This window comes from Astyanax mexicanus, chromosome 7 (genome assembly GCF_023375975.1).
Source record: "Astyanax mexicanus isolate ESR-SI-001 chromosome 7, AstMex3_surface, whole genome shotgun sequence".
Lineage (NCBI taxonomy): Eukaryota > Metazoa > Chordata > Actinopteri > Characiformes > Acestrorhamphidae > Astyanax > Astyanax mexicanus.
In genome coordinates this window covers 50,556,100-50,571,810 of record NC_064414.1, presented here as the reverse complement: position 1 = coordinate 50,571,810, position 15,711 = coordinate 50,556,100, and the positions used below count along the sequence as shown (strand labels likewise).

Below are 15,711 nucleotides of genomic sequence, written 5' to 3'. Positions count from 1 at the left end.
GGGTGAAATACCAGAGTTCAAAAGAGGACAAAATGTTGGTGCACGTCTTGCTGGAGCATCTGTGACCAAGACAGCAAGTCTTGGTGATGTATCAATAGCCACGGTATCCAGGGTAATCTCAGCATACCACCAAGAAGGACCAACCACATCCAACAGGATTAACTGTGGACGCTGTAAGAGGAAGCCGTGTGAAAGGGATGTTCGGGTGTTAACCCGGATTGTATAAAAAAAAAAAAACATAAAACCAGCTGTAACAGCTTCAACTCTTCTGGAAAGGCTTTCCACAAGGTTTAGGAGTGTGTTTATGAGAATAGTTAGTTTTCTCCATTCCTCTAGAAGTGTATGTGTAAAATCAAATACTCTCAACCATATTTTATATCCATGATAAATGAAACATTATCCTGTTTACCACCCTGTTTAAAGCTGCTAAGAACACAGTCATGACTCGTATTTACATCTAATGGCACCACTGAGACCCAAACTCCACCAGAGCATCCAGCTAAATCTGATTATTTATTTCCCCACCAGAAGCCGCAGCATCCCCAGCGTTCACTCGTGCTAAACTCTTACAGATGCAGTAACAGCTCTCTTTAATTCCACCAAAAACACCTTCTGACAGGACCGGCCGAGCCCGGCACTGGCTGTGCTGGGACCGCCTAACACAAGCTGCTCTATTGCATTTCAGTCCAAAAGCCTCTTGAAATATTTAATTCAGCTCCCCATTGTTTCATCTCAACATCTTTTCCTCTTCTTAAAGCAGCGTGGGACTGGGTTTGTATGACAGCTGCTGTTTCTGAGACTAATCTGGATGTGTTTAAGAACATTAAGAAAATGAGTTTTGGGTCACTATCAGTATAATGTGGCTTTTAAGTCATATAGCATAACCGTTTATTTTTCATAAAAACAGGGTGTAACAACAGCTTCCACTTTCTGAATAAATCTCTCTGATTTTGCTATTTATAGGTTTATGTTTGCGTAAAATTAACATTTTTTTTATTCTATAAGCTACGGACAACATTTCTGCCAAATTCCATGTAAAAATATTTAGATTTTTGCATATAGAGCATTTATTTGCAGAAAATGAGAAATGACTGAAATAACAAAAAGATACAGAGCTTTCAGACCTCAAATAATGCAAAGAAAACAAGTTCATATTCATAAAGTTTTAAAAGTTTGGTGGAATAACCCTGGTTTTTAATCACAGTTTTCATGCATCTTGGCATGTTTTCCTCCACCAGTCTTACACACTGCTTTTGGATAACTTTATGCTGCTTTACTCCTGGTGCAGAAATTCAAGCAGTTCAGTTTGGTGGTTTGATGGCTTGTGATCATCCATCTTCCTCTTGATTATATTCCAGAGGCTTTCAATTTGGTAAAATAAAAAAAACTCATCATTTTTAAGATTTACTCTGAATGAACACATGATTACACATATAGAGGAATATGAACCTTCACTGTAATGTACTTTCTGTGCTAGTACTATGTTTCTTTGGTGTGTAGGGGGGTTTTAGGGCTTTTTACAATGTCTGCAGTGCTGCCTGGTTAAGATAAATGATTCTTTTAAGCATTAATTTAAGTTTTAAAAATGTTCCTAGATTTCTAAAGATGTTTTTTTTATATTATTTAATATTATTTAGACATTTCAAATATTTAATTAGTTACCCTGCCGAATTGGGATAATCCCGGTAACCTTTGATATCAGTGACATCACAACCTCCATACCTTCATTTTTCAAAGGAACTAAAAACACTTTCTGATACAAATTCAGTTATTAATAATATCAACTTAAAATACATAATATTTCTCATATTACCTTCATTATTAGCTGAAGTAAAGTTTGTCCACATTGTCGTGGTGATACAGTATATCAAAGTAATATATATATCAAAATAATTTTAGAAAACAAAAATGTATCTTGAATTAGAACAACTCAAACTGCAAACTCAAAGTAAATCCTGTGTCCATCAAACGCCAATTTTCACTAAAATTGCCACTAAAATTTTCACTAAGCGTGCCAGTGCAATTGGGCAAGTAGTATAATAATAATAATAATAATAATAATAATAATAATAATAATAATAATAATAATAATAATAATAATAATAATAATAATAATAATACATTGAACAGTGTGAGAATATATATATATATAAAGCTGAATATATATATATATATATATATATATATATATATATATATATAAAGATGATAAAATGTTCATTAACACTAACACTAATAATGAGTTAATAAGCTATAAACTAATGACAAACTTATCTATAACTATAACAGTGTACTCACACATTAATTTGATAGTACTTCTCAAATCAATCACTAAGTTACAGCTAATGCTTATTGATGATGTAACAAATAAATATAAAATACATAATAAGAAATTAACCATTGATTGTTATATAATAATTATTATTTTGTGAGCCTTAATCTAAAGAGTTATACAGTTTGCCATAACAGACAATAAACTGATTAAGCTGGGAAATAGGATTTTTCTGTAAACTAAAGTTTTATAAATATGATAAATAGTTAAAAATGTTACATTAAACAAATCAAACAACTAAAGTTGTATTTTTAATGTATTTTTGAGGGCTTAAAGACAATTAAGTATTGTTAATAAGTGATGATGACCCAAAACAGCAGTTTTTATACAGTCTTCTTCTAAAATACTGCAGTACATGTACACGGACATGCCAGAAGTCATGGGACAGCATTGTGGAAACTGATTACAAAACAAAAGAAGAAAGAAGAAACTTTAGCAGAGCTTCTGAACACATCTCAGATTCACCTCAACTCAGTCTGAACTGTTTTCCAGCAGAACTCTCCACAGGTGAGCTGTTACCATACCATACTGAATAACATTTTAATGCATTTTCACCTTCCCATGGATCACACTTACTGTGAAAGTCTGTAGTGTAAACTACAAGTTATATGTATGTTAATGTAGAAATAAATAAACATGTAGGGTGTGCAGCAAACGCAAATGTGTGAAACGTGTGAATTAAAAAACAACAACAAAGTATCCAGGTAATTCTTCACGCTTTAGATGCTTAGGAGAATTTCTACAGATGCCAAAATCTGACATTAGACTTGATAATAAAACACAGTGGATCAACACCAGCAGATGACATGTCTCTCCAAACCATCACTGAAACCTCAAGCAGTTTGGACTGTGTGTCTCTCCACTCTTCCTCCAGACTCTGATCCCTTGATTTACAAATGAAATGTAAAATTTACTGATGATCAGTGATGGTTTGGAGAGACATGTCATCTGCTGGTGTTGATCCACTGTGTTTTATTATCAAGTCTAAAGTAAGTGCAGTTTTGTTTTCCCACAAAATCTTACAGCACTTCATGCTTCCCTCTGCTACTGACAACTTTTACGGAGATGCGGATTTCATTTTCCAGCAGGACTTGGCACACTGCCCACACTGCTAACCGTACTAATTGGTCTTATTCTGGTAATATTCTAATGTTCTGAGAAGCTGATTTTTGGGTTTTCATTGGCTGTAAACCATAATCATCAACAATAAAATAATTAAACTCTTAAAATAAATCACTCTGTGTGTAATACATCTATACAATATAAGAGTTTCATATTTTGAACTGAATTACTGAAATAAAGTAACTTTTGAATTATATTAAATTTTTTTAGATGCACTAGTATAGTTTGGAAAATATAGCTGATTTTGCCTAAAAAAATATTTTATGTGTTCTGTCTAATAGCAAGCTGATAAACACTGACTAAGGAAAGTCCATGTAATACTTTTTTGGGAAAAAAAAAAAAAATATATATATATATATATATATATATATATATTTTTGTTTGTTTGTTTGTTTGGTGTGCTCACTCTAATAGCAAACTAAAACACTGACCTTCTTTTATTTATTTATTTTGTATCCACCCCCCACACACAGGATCTTAAAATTTGATGTCTTTATATGTTGATGCAGTTTTAAAGGAAAGCTGATTAACAAAGACTTTTTCTAAAGCTTTATTTATTTATTTAATTTTAAAATCAAGGTTGCCAGCAGTTCTGGAGGGCACTGTGGTTTAATCATGCCCAGCTTTCCTTTCTGAAACCTCTGTTCAGAAAACGCTAATACGAAACTGAAATGATGACAGAAACTAAACGAGAGTCTTACTCAACTCGGTGACCAATGGAGGCCTTGGGACGCGAAATGACAAAACGTGTTTCAGCCTGGAAGAAAATGAAGGAAGCTACGGAGGATAAACAGAAAAGTGCAGATGGTGAGGTTTGGACATTTAACAAATCGAAACCTCAAAGCGCCAACATACCATTCACACTTTTTCTCCATTCACACGCCTCAGTCCTTCGATTTTTTGGCAGGGATCACGTTTCCACTGTACAGCACGGCTCCAAAAATATAACAAGAAACTTTATTAAAGGATACCTGAGCATTAAGCGTGTGCCGAGTGGAAAGGGTGACGTGCCCAATTCTGCTGCATTCTTGAAACCTGAGACGACTCTGAGTCCTTGGCTGAGACAATGTGCTAATTCACTTAATTCAAGATAAAAAAAGTCCAAACACAGCAGTAAAACTGTACTGAAGGCAGGGTAAAGCTAGGCTAGGCAAGTCCAGGCCAGGCAGGGCTTCTCACCATATGTTTGTGGTCAGGAGTTAAGAGATGTAGTGAGGGGATCTGGCCTTCACGTCCTCAATAGACGAGGGATAAAGAAGCTTTTCAACAGCCTGACTGACTGAAGCCGGCCGCTAAAGAAATAACGTGACTTCCCCAGACCCCACTCTTCACACAGTCACTCTAAATACTCCAAATTCCGCAGTTTAGGTGCTTCAGTGCTAAATCATTCACCAAAAAAAAACAAAAAAAAAAAAACAAAGAGAAGAAAATCTTGGATTTGGAGGAAACTGGCAAATTTTCCTCACTGAAAATATTTATGAGCTCAGAAGCTCGCCAAAAATAAAACCTGCTGTTTTAACTGTACCAACTTCCACGTGCAGTTTATGGGCTGTTGAATTATTGCGAAAATACGGCCTCAATTAAATTCACTTTTGGTAGAAAGCCACAAAAAACCCCACACCAACTGATACCAACTGATCACCACCATTACTTTATACAAACTGGACAAGCTGTGCGGAGTATAGGGAGTGTACAGTAGTATATATTGGGTAATGTAGGGTACTACAGGAAAGTAAAGGGTATTATAGGGTGAATAGGGTAGCATAGGGTATTATTAGGAAATATATTAGGAATAAAAAGTAGTATATAATAGTATAGGGTAGTATATGTAGATAGTGTAACACAGGGTGGTAGAGGGAGTCTATAGCCCTTTATATTTCATAAACTGCTTTGGGTTTAGGGGAGCATAGGATATTATATGGTAGTATATGGGAGTATGGGGAGGTATGGGGTAGTATAGGATAGTATATGGGAGTGTAGGGAGGTATAGGGCAGTATAGGATAGTATATGGTAGTAAAGGGAGGTATAGAGTAGTATAGGATAGTATATGGTAGTAAAGAAAGGTATAGGCTAGTTTATGGGAGTAAAGGGAGGTATAGGGTAGTATAGGATAGTATATGGTAGTATAGGGAGGTATAGAGTAGTATAGGATAGTATATGGTAGTAAAGGAAGGTATAGCGTAGTATAAGACAGTATATGGTAGTAAAGGGAGATATAGGGGGTTATAGGACAGTATATGGTAATAAAGGGATATATAGGGAGGTATAGGAAAGTACATGGTAGTAAACAGAGGCATAGGGTATTATAAGACAGTATATGGTAGTATATGGGAGTATAGGGAGGTATATGGTAGTATAGGATAGTATATGGTAGTATATGGGAGTATAGGGAGATAGTATTTATTATATGTTATTATAGGGGAATATAGGAATAATGGTGTAGTGGGTGGTAGTATAGGATAGGGTATGGGAGTATAGGGATGTATAGGGTAGTATGGGATAGTATATTGTGGTATATAGTAGTATATGGGAGTATAGGACAGTATATGGTAGTAAAAGGAGATATAGGGTAGTATAAGATAGTATATTGGAGTATAGGGAGGTATAGGGTAGTAAAGAATAGTAAATGATAGAATATGGTGGTATAGGAAGGTATAGGGTACATGGGAGTATATGGTAGTACAGTGTGTACAGTTTCTTACCTGTGTGAATGTCCAGAACCTGAGGGTTGTACACAGCCAGCGGTCGACTCTGGCGGGATTGCTTCTTGGACTGGCGTGTCGGGGCGAGGGGAGAGATAGCAGAGGCTGGACACGTGCTCGGAGCATCTCCAAAAATCTACAAGAAGTAGAAAAAGAAGAAGCAGCATGTGTAAAGATCTGCAGGACTAGATAATAAATGAGTGTCTCCTCATGATTGAACACATCCTGACTTAACTAACGAATCTTAGAGGCCTCTGACTCCAAACAAGAGCGCTTTCAAACTCCACGAATGGAAACACATTCTCCACTGAGGCAACGAGCACATAAAAATCAGCACATCAAAAGCCTCTCTTAAACGAGCAGTGACACACATCCCGGAGATCTGCTGCTACAAAGAGGCTGCTGTTGTAATAAACATGCTGTCGGAGGAGCACGGCGGGTCGGGCTCGGATCGAGCGGCGCTTACATCCGGACTTCAGACACAAAGATTAAACAGCTGATGTTAGCAGAAGTTTGAAAGATGAGGGATCACACATTCATCATTAGGAAACATCACACTGACATTTACAGCGTTTATCTGATGTTTATATCCACAGGGACTTACATTTAAATCATGTTACGCAGGTAGGAGGAGGAGAGCGTAGTGTTAGGAAGTCTGGTGTAGATGGGTGAGGTTGGTCAGACAGGGAATTGAACCCTATTCACAGGGTATGTACGGTGGCCGAGAAAGCCCAGCGCAGTGCAAATTGAAAAGCGCTGCAAAAGCACAAAACACATCCATCAAAATTACAACACAGGCGCAGCAACTAGAAAAACGCGCTGCAAAAAGAAAAACGCGCTGCAAATAGAAAAACGCGCTGCAAATAGAACCACAACACAACGGAAGTGAGTCACAACACAACGGAATTTTCCCGGGGGACCTTAAAAGATGCTGTACCAGCTGTATACAAAGGACAATAAGTGGCAAACAAGCTTCTGAAAAGTAAGTAATGTTTATTACCTGTGATTACCACGGTTGTGTGCATATTATTAAAAGTTCTGCTTCACAAAACGCCTTGTTTGCCACTTATTGTCCTTTGTACACATAGTGAAGTCCGAGACGTTACTGAAGACGCAGCTTAGCTGGTACAGTATCTTTTAAGGTCCCCCGGGAAAATTCCGTTGTGTTGTGGTTCTATTTGCAGCGCGTTTTTCTATTTGCAGCGCGTTTTTCTATTTGCTGCGCCTGTGTTGTAATTTTGATGGATGTGTTTTGTGCTTTTGCAGCGCTTTTCAATTTGCACTGCGTTGGGCTTTCTCGGCCACCGTAGGTATGCGGTGTTATCCACTTAGGCCTGTTACGATATATTTTTTTTTTTTTGTGGACAATATATAGTCCAGGAAATTTTTGCAATAAGTAATTTTATTGTCATTTTAAGACCATTAAATGACAATTACATAATGATAATAAAATAGCACAACAAAGCAATTATACTCTTTTAAAGAGTATACTTTAAAAGGTTACAAAGTTTGTAAATTAATCATAGATCTGTCTCTTTCTCAAACTCTCTCTTTCTTCCTCAATTTCTCCCACTTTCTATCATTCTCCATCTCTAACTTTCTCTCTTTTTTTGTTTCCATGTCTTTCATTTTCTTCTCTCTCACTATACATCTTTCTTAAATCTCTCACTTTTTTCTCTAAATCTCTTTCTCTTGCACTATATATCTTTGTCTAAATCTTTCTCTATCTCTAACTCTCTCCTTTATCTTTCTCCCTCTCTTTCTTTAACTCTATTTCTCTAACTCTCTCCCTCCAGCTCTATCTCTCTCTCTCACCATCTCTCTTTATCTTCCTCAATTTCTCTCTCTTTCTATTGCTTTCTGTAACTTTCTCCTTTAAGATTCTTTCTCTTTTTATCTCTATCTCTCACTCTTTCTCTTTATTTCCCTATCTCTTTCTTACCATCTCTCTCTTAGTCTAAATCTCACCTTAACTCTGCTTCACCATTTTCTATCTCTTTATCCAACTCTATCTATCTTTCTCTCTTTTATCTTCATCTCTCTTTATTGTCTTCTCTCTCACTACAATTCTTTCTCAAATCATCTCAAAGCATCTCTCTCTTTGTCTAAATCTCAGTCTAACTCTCCTCCACCTTTCTATCTCTTTTTATCTCTCTCTTTCTCTATATCTTCCTTTCTCACATTCTCACATCTCTCTTATCTCAATCTCTCTTTCACCATCTTTTCTTTATCTCCTCATTTTTCCTCAAAATCTTTCTATTGCTTTCTGTAACTTTTCTCTTTCTCTCTTTTTATCTTGATCTCTCTTTGTCTTTATTTCCCTCTCTATTTCTCACCATTTCTCTCTTTGTCTATACCTCTTTATATCGTCTCCTCTCACTATCGCTTTCTCTCTCACCTCTCTGTGTTTATGACACATTCTTTCTCTAAATCTCTCCTTTCTTTATCCCTTCCTCTCTATCTCTCACTTTAATTCTCTCTTTATTTCATCTCTCTTTCTCACCTCTCTTTCTTTTCCTCAATTTCTCTCTCTATTGTTTTCTCACCATCTCTTTCTTTTCCTTAATTTCTTTTTTTTCCTTAATTAACTCTGTCTTTCTCTATATCTTCCTTTCTCAGATCTCTCTTTTCCACATTTCTCTATTGTTCTATTGCTTTCTGTAACTTTTCTCCTTCTCTATCTTTCTCTCTTTTTATCTTGATCTCTCTCTTTATTTCCTTCTCTATTTCTCACCATTTCTCTCTTTGTCTAAACCTCTCACTATCTTCTCCTCTCACTATCTCTCTCTCACACATCTCTCTTTGTTTATGTCTCGTTCTTTCCCTAAATCTCTCCTCTCTTTATCCCTCCCTCTCTATCTCTCACTCTAATTCTCTCTTATTTCATCTTTCTTTCTCACCATCTCTTTCTTTTCCTTATTTTTTTTTAATTAATTCTCTCTTTCTCTATATCTTCTTTTCTCACATCTCTCTTTTCCACATTTCTTTATTGTTCTATTGCTTTCTGTAACTTTTCTCCTTCTCTATCTTTCTCTCTTTTTATCCCCATCACTCTCTTTCTCTTTATTTTCCTTTCTATTTCTCACCCACTCTCTTTGTCTAAACCTCTTTATATCTTCCTCTCTCACTATCTCTCTCTTGCTCTCACATCTCTCTTTTCCACATTTCTTTATTGTTCTATTGCTTTCTGTAACTTTTCTCCTTCTCTATCTTTCTCTCTTTTTATCCCCATCTCTCTCTTTCTCTTTATTTCCTTCTCTATTTCTCACCATCTCTCTCTCTTTGTCTAAACCTCTTTATATCTTCTCGTCTCACTATCTCTCACTCGCTCACATCTCTCTTTGTTTATGTATCGTTCTTTTCCTAAATCTTTCCTCTCTTTATCCCTCCCTCTCTATCTCTCACTCTAATTCTCTCTTTATCTTATCTCTCTTTCTCGCCATCTCTTTCTTTTCCTTAATTTCTTTTTTTCCTTAATTAACTCTCTCTTTCTCTATATCTTCCTTTCTCACATCTCTTTTCCACATTTCTTTATTGTTCTATTGCTTTATGTAACTTTTCTCCTTCTCTGTCTTTCTCTCTTTTTATCTTGATTTCTCTCTCTTTATTTCCTTCTCTATTTCTCACCATCTCTCTCTCTTTGTCTAAACCTCTTTATATCTTCTCCTCTCACTATCTCTCTCTCGCTCGCATCTCTCTTTGTTTATGTATTGTTCTTTTCCTAAATCTTTGCTCTCTTTATCCCTCTCTCTCTCTATTTCTCACTCTAATTCTCTCTTTATCTCACCATCTCTTTCTTTTCCTTAATTTCTTTTTTTTCTTAATTAACTCTCTCTTTCTCTATATCTTCCTTTTTCATATCTCTCTTTTCCACATTTCTCTATTGTTCTATTGCTTTCTGCATAGTTCTCCTTCTCTATCTTTCTCTCTTTTTATCTCCATCTCTCTCTCTTTATTTCCGTCTCTATTTCTCACCAACTCTCTCTTTGTCTAAACCTCTTTATATCTTCCTCTCTCACCATCTCTCTCCCTCACATCTCTCTTTTCCACAATTCTTTATTGTTCTATTTCTTTCTGTAACATTCTCCTTCTCTATCTTTCTCTCTTTTTATCTTGATTTCTCTCTCTCTTCATTTTTTCTCACTATCTCTCTCTTTGTCTAAACCTCTTTATATTTTCCCCTCTCACTATCTCTCTCTCTCTCTCTCACATCTCTGTGTTTATGCCTCATTCTTTCTCTAAATCTCTCCTCTCTTTATCCCTCCCTCTCTATCTCTCACTCTAATTCTCTCTTTATCGAATCTCTCTTTCTCGCCATCTCTTTCTTTTCCTTAATTTCTTAATTAACTCTCTCTTTTTCTATATCTTCCTTTCTCACATCTCTCTTTTCCACATTTCTTTATCGTTCTATTGCTTTCTGTAACGTTTTCCTTCTCTATCTTTCTCTCTTTTTATCCCCATCACTCTCTTTCTCTTTATTTCCCTCTCTATTTCTCACCCACTCTCTCTTTGTCTAAACCTCTTTATATCTTCCTCTCTCACTATCTCTCTCTTGCTCTCACATCTCTCTTTTCCACATTTCTTTATTGTTCTATTGCTTTCTGTAACTTTTCTCCTTCTCTATCTTTCTCTCTTTTTATCCCCATCTCTCTCTTTCTCTTTATTTCCTTCTCTATTTCTCAACATCTCTCTCTCTTTGTCTAAACCTCTTTATATCTTCCTCTCTCACTATCTCTCTCTCTCTTACATCTCTCTTTTCCACATTTCTCTATCGTTCTATTTCTTTCTGTAACGTTCTCCTTCTCTATCTTTCTCTTTATTTCCTTCTCTATTTCTCACCATCTCTCTCTCTCTTTGTCTAAACCACCTCTTTATATCTTCTCCTCTCACTATCTCTCTCTCTCACTCACATCTCTGTGTTTATGCCTCGTTCTTTCTCTAAATCTCTCCTCTCTTTATCCCTCCCTCTCTATCTCTCACTCTAATTCTCTCTTTATCTCATCTCTCTTTCTCGCCATCTCTGTCTTTTCCTTAATTTCTCTCTCTCTATTGCTTTCTGTAACTTTCTTTCTCACTATCTTTCTCCTTCTCCAAGTTTAAAGACTTTTCTGTCTACTTTGAGCTTCTCTCTCCACCTCTCCAGCCTTTACCACCCTTTCTCTCTCTCTCTCTAGCCTCTTTCTCTCTCTCTCACACTCTCTCTCTCTCTCTTTTCTCTCCCCCTCCTCACCCTCTCCCTCTGCTCCTCTACAGATGGACCTGAATGCATAACACTGTCTGCTGAGAGCATCTGGGGCTATCTCCAGTCTGGAGAGCAGCAGCTTCAGCCGGAGAGAGGAGCTACTATCCACTCGTCTGCAGAGTCACTCCATACCATGAATTTCAACACCACACCCGCTTGAACTTTTCTTAAGGAAAAAAATAAACCTCAAGGTCACAACTGCCGAGTAATTCCCTCTCCGGATACACTGCAGAACCCTGCAGCAGTAAGAGGACTGGACCTGACTTCCGTTACACTGCAACTTTTACAGTTTTTACAGTTTCCTCCAATTCCCAACATCAGCTGCTCCAAATAATGATCTAATTACCAAACCTCTCCACACTGCATGCGTTAAAACAGGGTTCCTGCAACATGCTGGACAGTGGAAGTCCAGGACCCAGACTTTTACGAGGTCCTGCAAAGGGTTCCTTGATCGATATCACATAAGAACCACTGTTATAGATATTAGAGACCAGTTGCATAGAAAACCTTAAGTAAATGTTCCCCTTTAGTTGCCCTAAACAAAGATAGATAAGAGTTTTGCACAAATAAAGTATTATCTAAGGGCTTACTTAATAGAACTTGACATAAATTTAAACCTAAACATAAATATTCCTTTAATTATCCCTGTTATAAAAGTCTATTCCCTTATTATTTTGAATTGAACTATTTAAGAGACCCAAAACCAAACCTTACCCCAAATCAACACCTGAAAATCTGAGAAGAGTCGGGAGGAGAGGAGAGTTTTTTGGGATTTATCAGCTATATAGCCTACATTTAATTATTTATCAGGCAGGAGTGCCACAAGTATGTTTAATTCAGTTCAGAAATATAATTTAAAAAAATATTAATAAACTAAAAGTGGGAGTAAAGAGAGCTGTTTATATATGTGTTCACATCTGTTAATCTTGTGCTTGGGCTTAAATGATTCCCTCCGGTAAGAGAAAATCTTTCCTTTAGAATTTGTATTTAAGGGAAAACCTTATGGGACCAATCCTTTATGCTGCGCAAGGCACCTTGCAATGTAACTGTAATTGAGTAAAAGTACCTTTACTTTGCTAAACATCTACTTGAGTAAAAGTAAAAAGTACTCAATTTAAAATGTACTTTGAGTAAAAGTTACATAGTTACTTTTAATTATTTGATGTAAAAAAAGTAAAAACAAACCATAAATTAAATCGTTTTTTATGAACTATAATTCCACATAATAATTTGGACCTTTCAGGCAGTATTTGTTCAGACCACCCCATAAAACATTTTCAAGAACAAGTAGTATAGGTTTCTATGATCCATTTTTTTTCTTTACTATTAAAAAGTTATGGTCATATATGTGACTATAAACCGTATTTTTACAGTTTTACCATTCATTGTTATTTTTTAACTTGCCATTGCTGTGCTTTAACTGCTATTTACATGTTTTTTTAATATTAAAGCAGATTGTTTAATGATAAAAGTATTGTATTGCATGAGGACGTTATTGCTTCGTTATTCCATGCGTGAGCATCCGTGACAATTATTTTTTTTTAATTCAGACAATTGTTTTTTTCCCTCAGCATTTTATTTTTTACTCAGTAAGGGGGAGTTTTCCAATGTAGCAAAGTAGATTACTTATGTCAAAATGTAGTTGAGTAAAAGTAAAATTACCCATTTTAAAAAACTACTTTAAAAATTACAAATTACTCATAAAATCTACTCAATTACAGTAACTTGAGTAAATGTAATTCATTGCTTTCCAACTCTGATCTTACACCCCACCAACAGCCTATTTTCACACCTTCCCAATGTGTTGTTTAAATAGCAATAGCCCAATACAACCTAAGCAGACATCAACAATCACACGTTCATTGCTATCTTGACAGTGAATTATCATCAACACAGGTGCATCCTCAACAAGTGTACACCCCCACAAACCCATAGCACATGCCTTTTGGCAGCTATGCAAACTTTCACCACATAAATAGCAATCTGCCAAGGTCTTAAATGGAATAGAAAGTGACACACTGATTGGTTTATCACACTTTAGGCACAAAACACATGTTTTTTGACATTTGGCTGATGTTTTTCCACCTTGGTATGAGACTTGATCAACTTCTTACATAAGCTCCCTTATTGGATGTCTAGTAAATTTGATCTAGACTTATCTGGAACATCTGGGATTGGATAAGAGGCTACTGCAACAAAAAACGTACAATATACTTTGTGTTATTTGGAACAAACTAACAAATAAAGCCAATTAAAGCATATAAGTACAGTATCCCTCTGAATCCCACTTACATAAACATTTAAAAAAACAAGTTACGATAACTGTCCTGATCAAGATACAGTGCAGATTTTAGTATGACAGTATGGAAATTACGCTGCTGTCCTGTTTTAAATATTTACATTCCTCCTCCTAACGAGCCTCCTGCTTCCACTGTAACCCAATTACCCCAACAAATTAGCTTCTAGCTCAGGAATTTAAAACTAATACACCTCCAGCAGCTTCAGGCAGAGCTGCAGATTCACCTGTACAGATCAATCCGTGACAGAAAAAAAAAAAAGCCTGCCCTGGAAAAACAGTGAGGAGAAAAAAAAAGGAGAGACAAATCCATAAATATGGGTCACTCGATTCAGAACACACAAACACGCAGCTTCCAGCGCTGAACTGGAATGCGCCTGTACGCCGCTCTCCGTTACGCAACAAGGTAACGCTATCACCTTTTATTGTGGCAGACAAAACAAGCCATAGATTAGGAACTAATCTCAACCTCTCTCATTTAGACTGGTGAATTAACCCCATCTGAGGATTACCCGGACTATTTATCTCCTAAAGCCGCTTACATCGATCATTTCTGCAGCATTTTAGTCAAATGAGAGACTCGCTCCAAATGTATCTGAGCTCAGAGTGGATGGTGTGAAGGTAGAGCACCGACAGTGAGGGGCTCTGAGCACCGCCTGAACACACAGGGCTCCTCCTAGTGGTGATAAGAGGTACTGTGGCACTATGAGGGATGATACTTTGGTCATCACTATACTGCCAAAAGTATTCAGGTGTTTCTAAATCACTTCCGTGTCCGCATATGTATAAAAGCACTGCTTCTGCAAACATTAGTGAAAGAATGGGTCTCAGGCTCTCAGGAGCTCAGTGAACTCCAGCACTGTGGTACCGTGTGATAGGATGAAGCACCTGTAGATAGATAGATAGATAGATAGATAGATAGATAGATAGATAGATAGATAGATAGATAGATAGATAGATAGATAGATAGATAGATAGATAGATAGATAGATAGATAGATAGATAGATAGATAGATAGATAGCAGATATATAGACAGAAAGACAGAGAGACAGAGTGATAGAGAGACACAGACATATATAGATATACAGATATAAATAGACAAACAGACAGAAATAGACATTAAGACAGATATATAGATAGACAGACAGATAAATAAAAAGACAAAGACAGAGACAGAAAGACAGATATATAGACAGAAAGACAGAGACAGAAAGACAGATATATAGATAGACAGACAGATAAATAAATTAATGCAGATATAGGGACAGAAAGACAGAGAGATATAGATATATAGATAGACAGAGAGATAAATAGACAGACAGAAAGAGAGAAATACAGACAGAAAACAGATATATACATACAGACAGAGAGACCAATAAATAGACAGAGACAGACAGACAGACAGACAGACAGACAGATAGATAGATAGATAGATAGATAGAAACAAAATACAGACAGAAAGACAGATATATAGATTGACAGATATATAGATACAGACAGAGAGATAAATAAAAAGACAGACAGACAGACAGACAGACAGACAGACAGACAGACAGACAGACAGACAGACAGACAGACAGACAGACAGACAGACAGATAGATAGATAGATAGATAGATAGATAGATAGATAGATAGATAGATAGATAGATAGACAGCTGTTTATGGTGTTATAATATTCAGTAACAATCAGGTCTCATTCTACAGTTTGCAGAATCACTTTGACATATTTATTTTCTGCAGTTTACACCTCACTGAACTGAGCACGGTAGATATTGTAGCCTTAATTATGGGGTGTAATAAATAAAGCTTAATAATATAAACATATCCTTTTACTGCCAAACAAACAGAGACTAAAACAAAACCCTGGAAATTTCCATAATAAACATTACAACAACAATAAGACTGTTCTATGGACTGTTTTCAAGGTCTCAACATCTGCATCGAGACTATCCTGTTCACACCTGTACCGATTAATGGCAGGTGTGAACATTGGTTCATAACACTAGCTTTTATC

At 36.2% G+C, this 15,711-nt stretch overlaps 1 protein-coding gene across 2 annotated transcripts in view; it reads right to left on the bottom strand.

Annotated features, from left to right (window-relative positions):
• The window catches only part of arhgap10 (Rho GTPase activating protein 10), a 197,567-nt gene that overhangs the window by 27,519 nt on the left and 154,337 nt on the right, over nt 1–15,711 (bottom strand). For both annotated transcript variants that reach the window (XM_022684445.2, XM_022684446.2), the window contains one exon: nt 6,158–6,293. In XM_022684445.2, the coding sequence (XP_022540166.2) occupies nt 6,158–6,293 (136 nt within the window). The remainder of the gene's footprint in view (nt 1–6,157; nt 6,294–15,711) is intronic.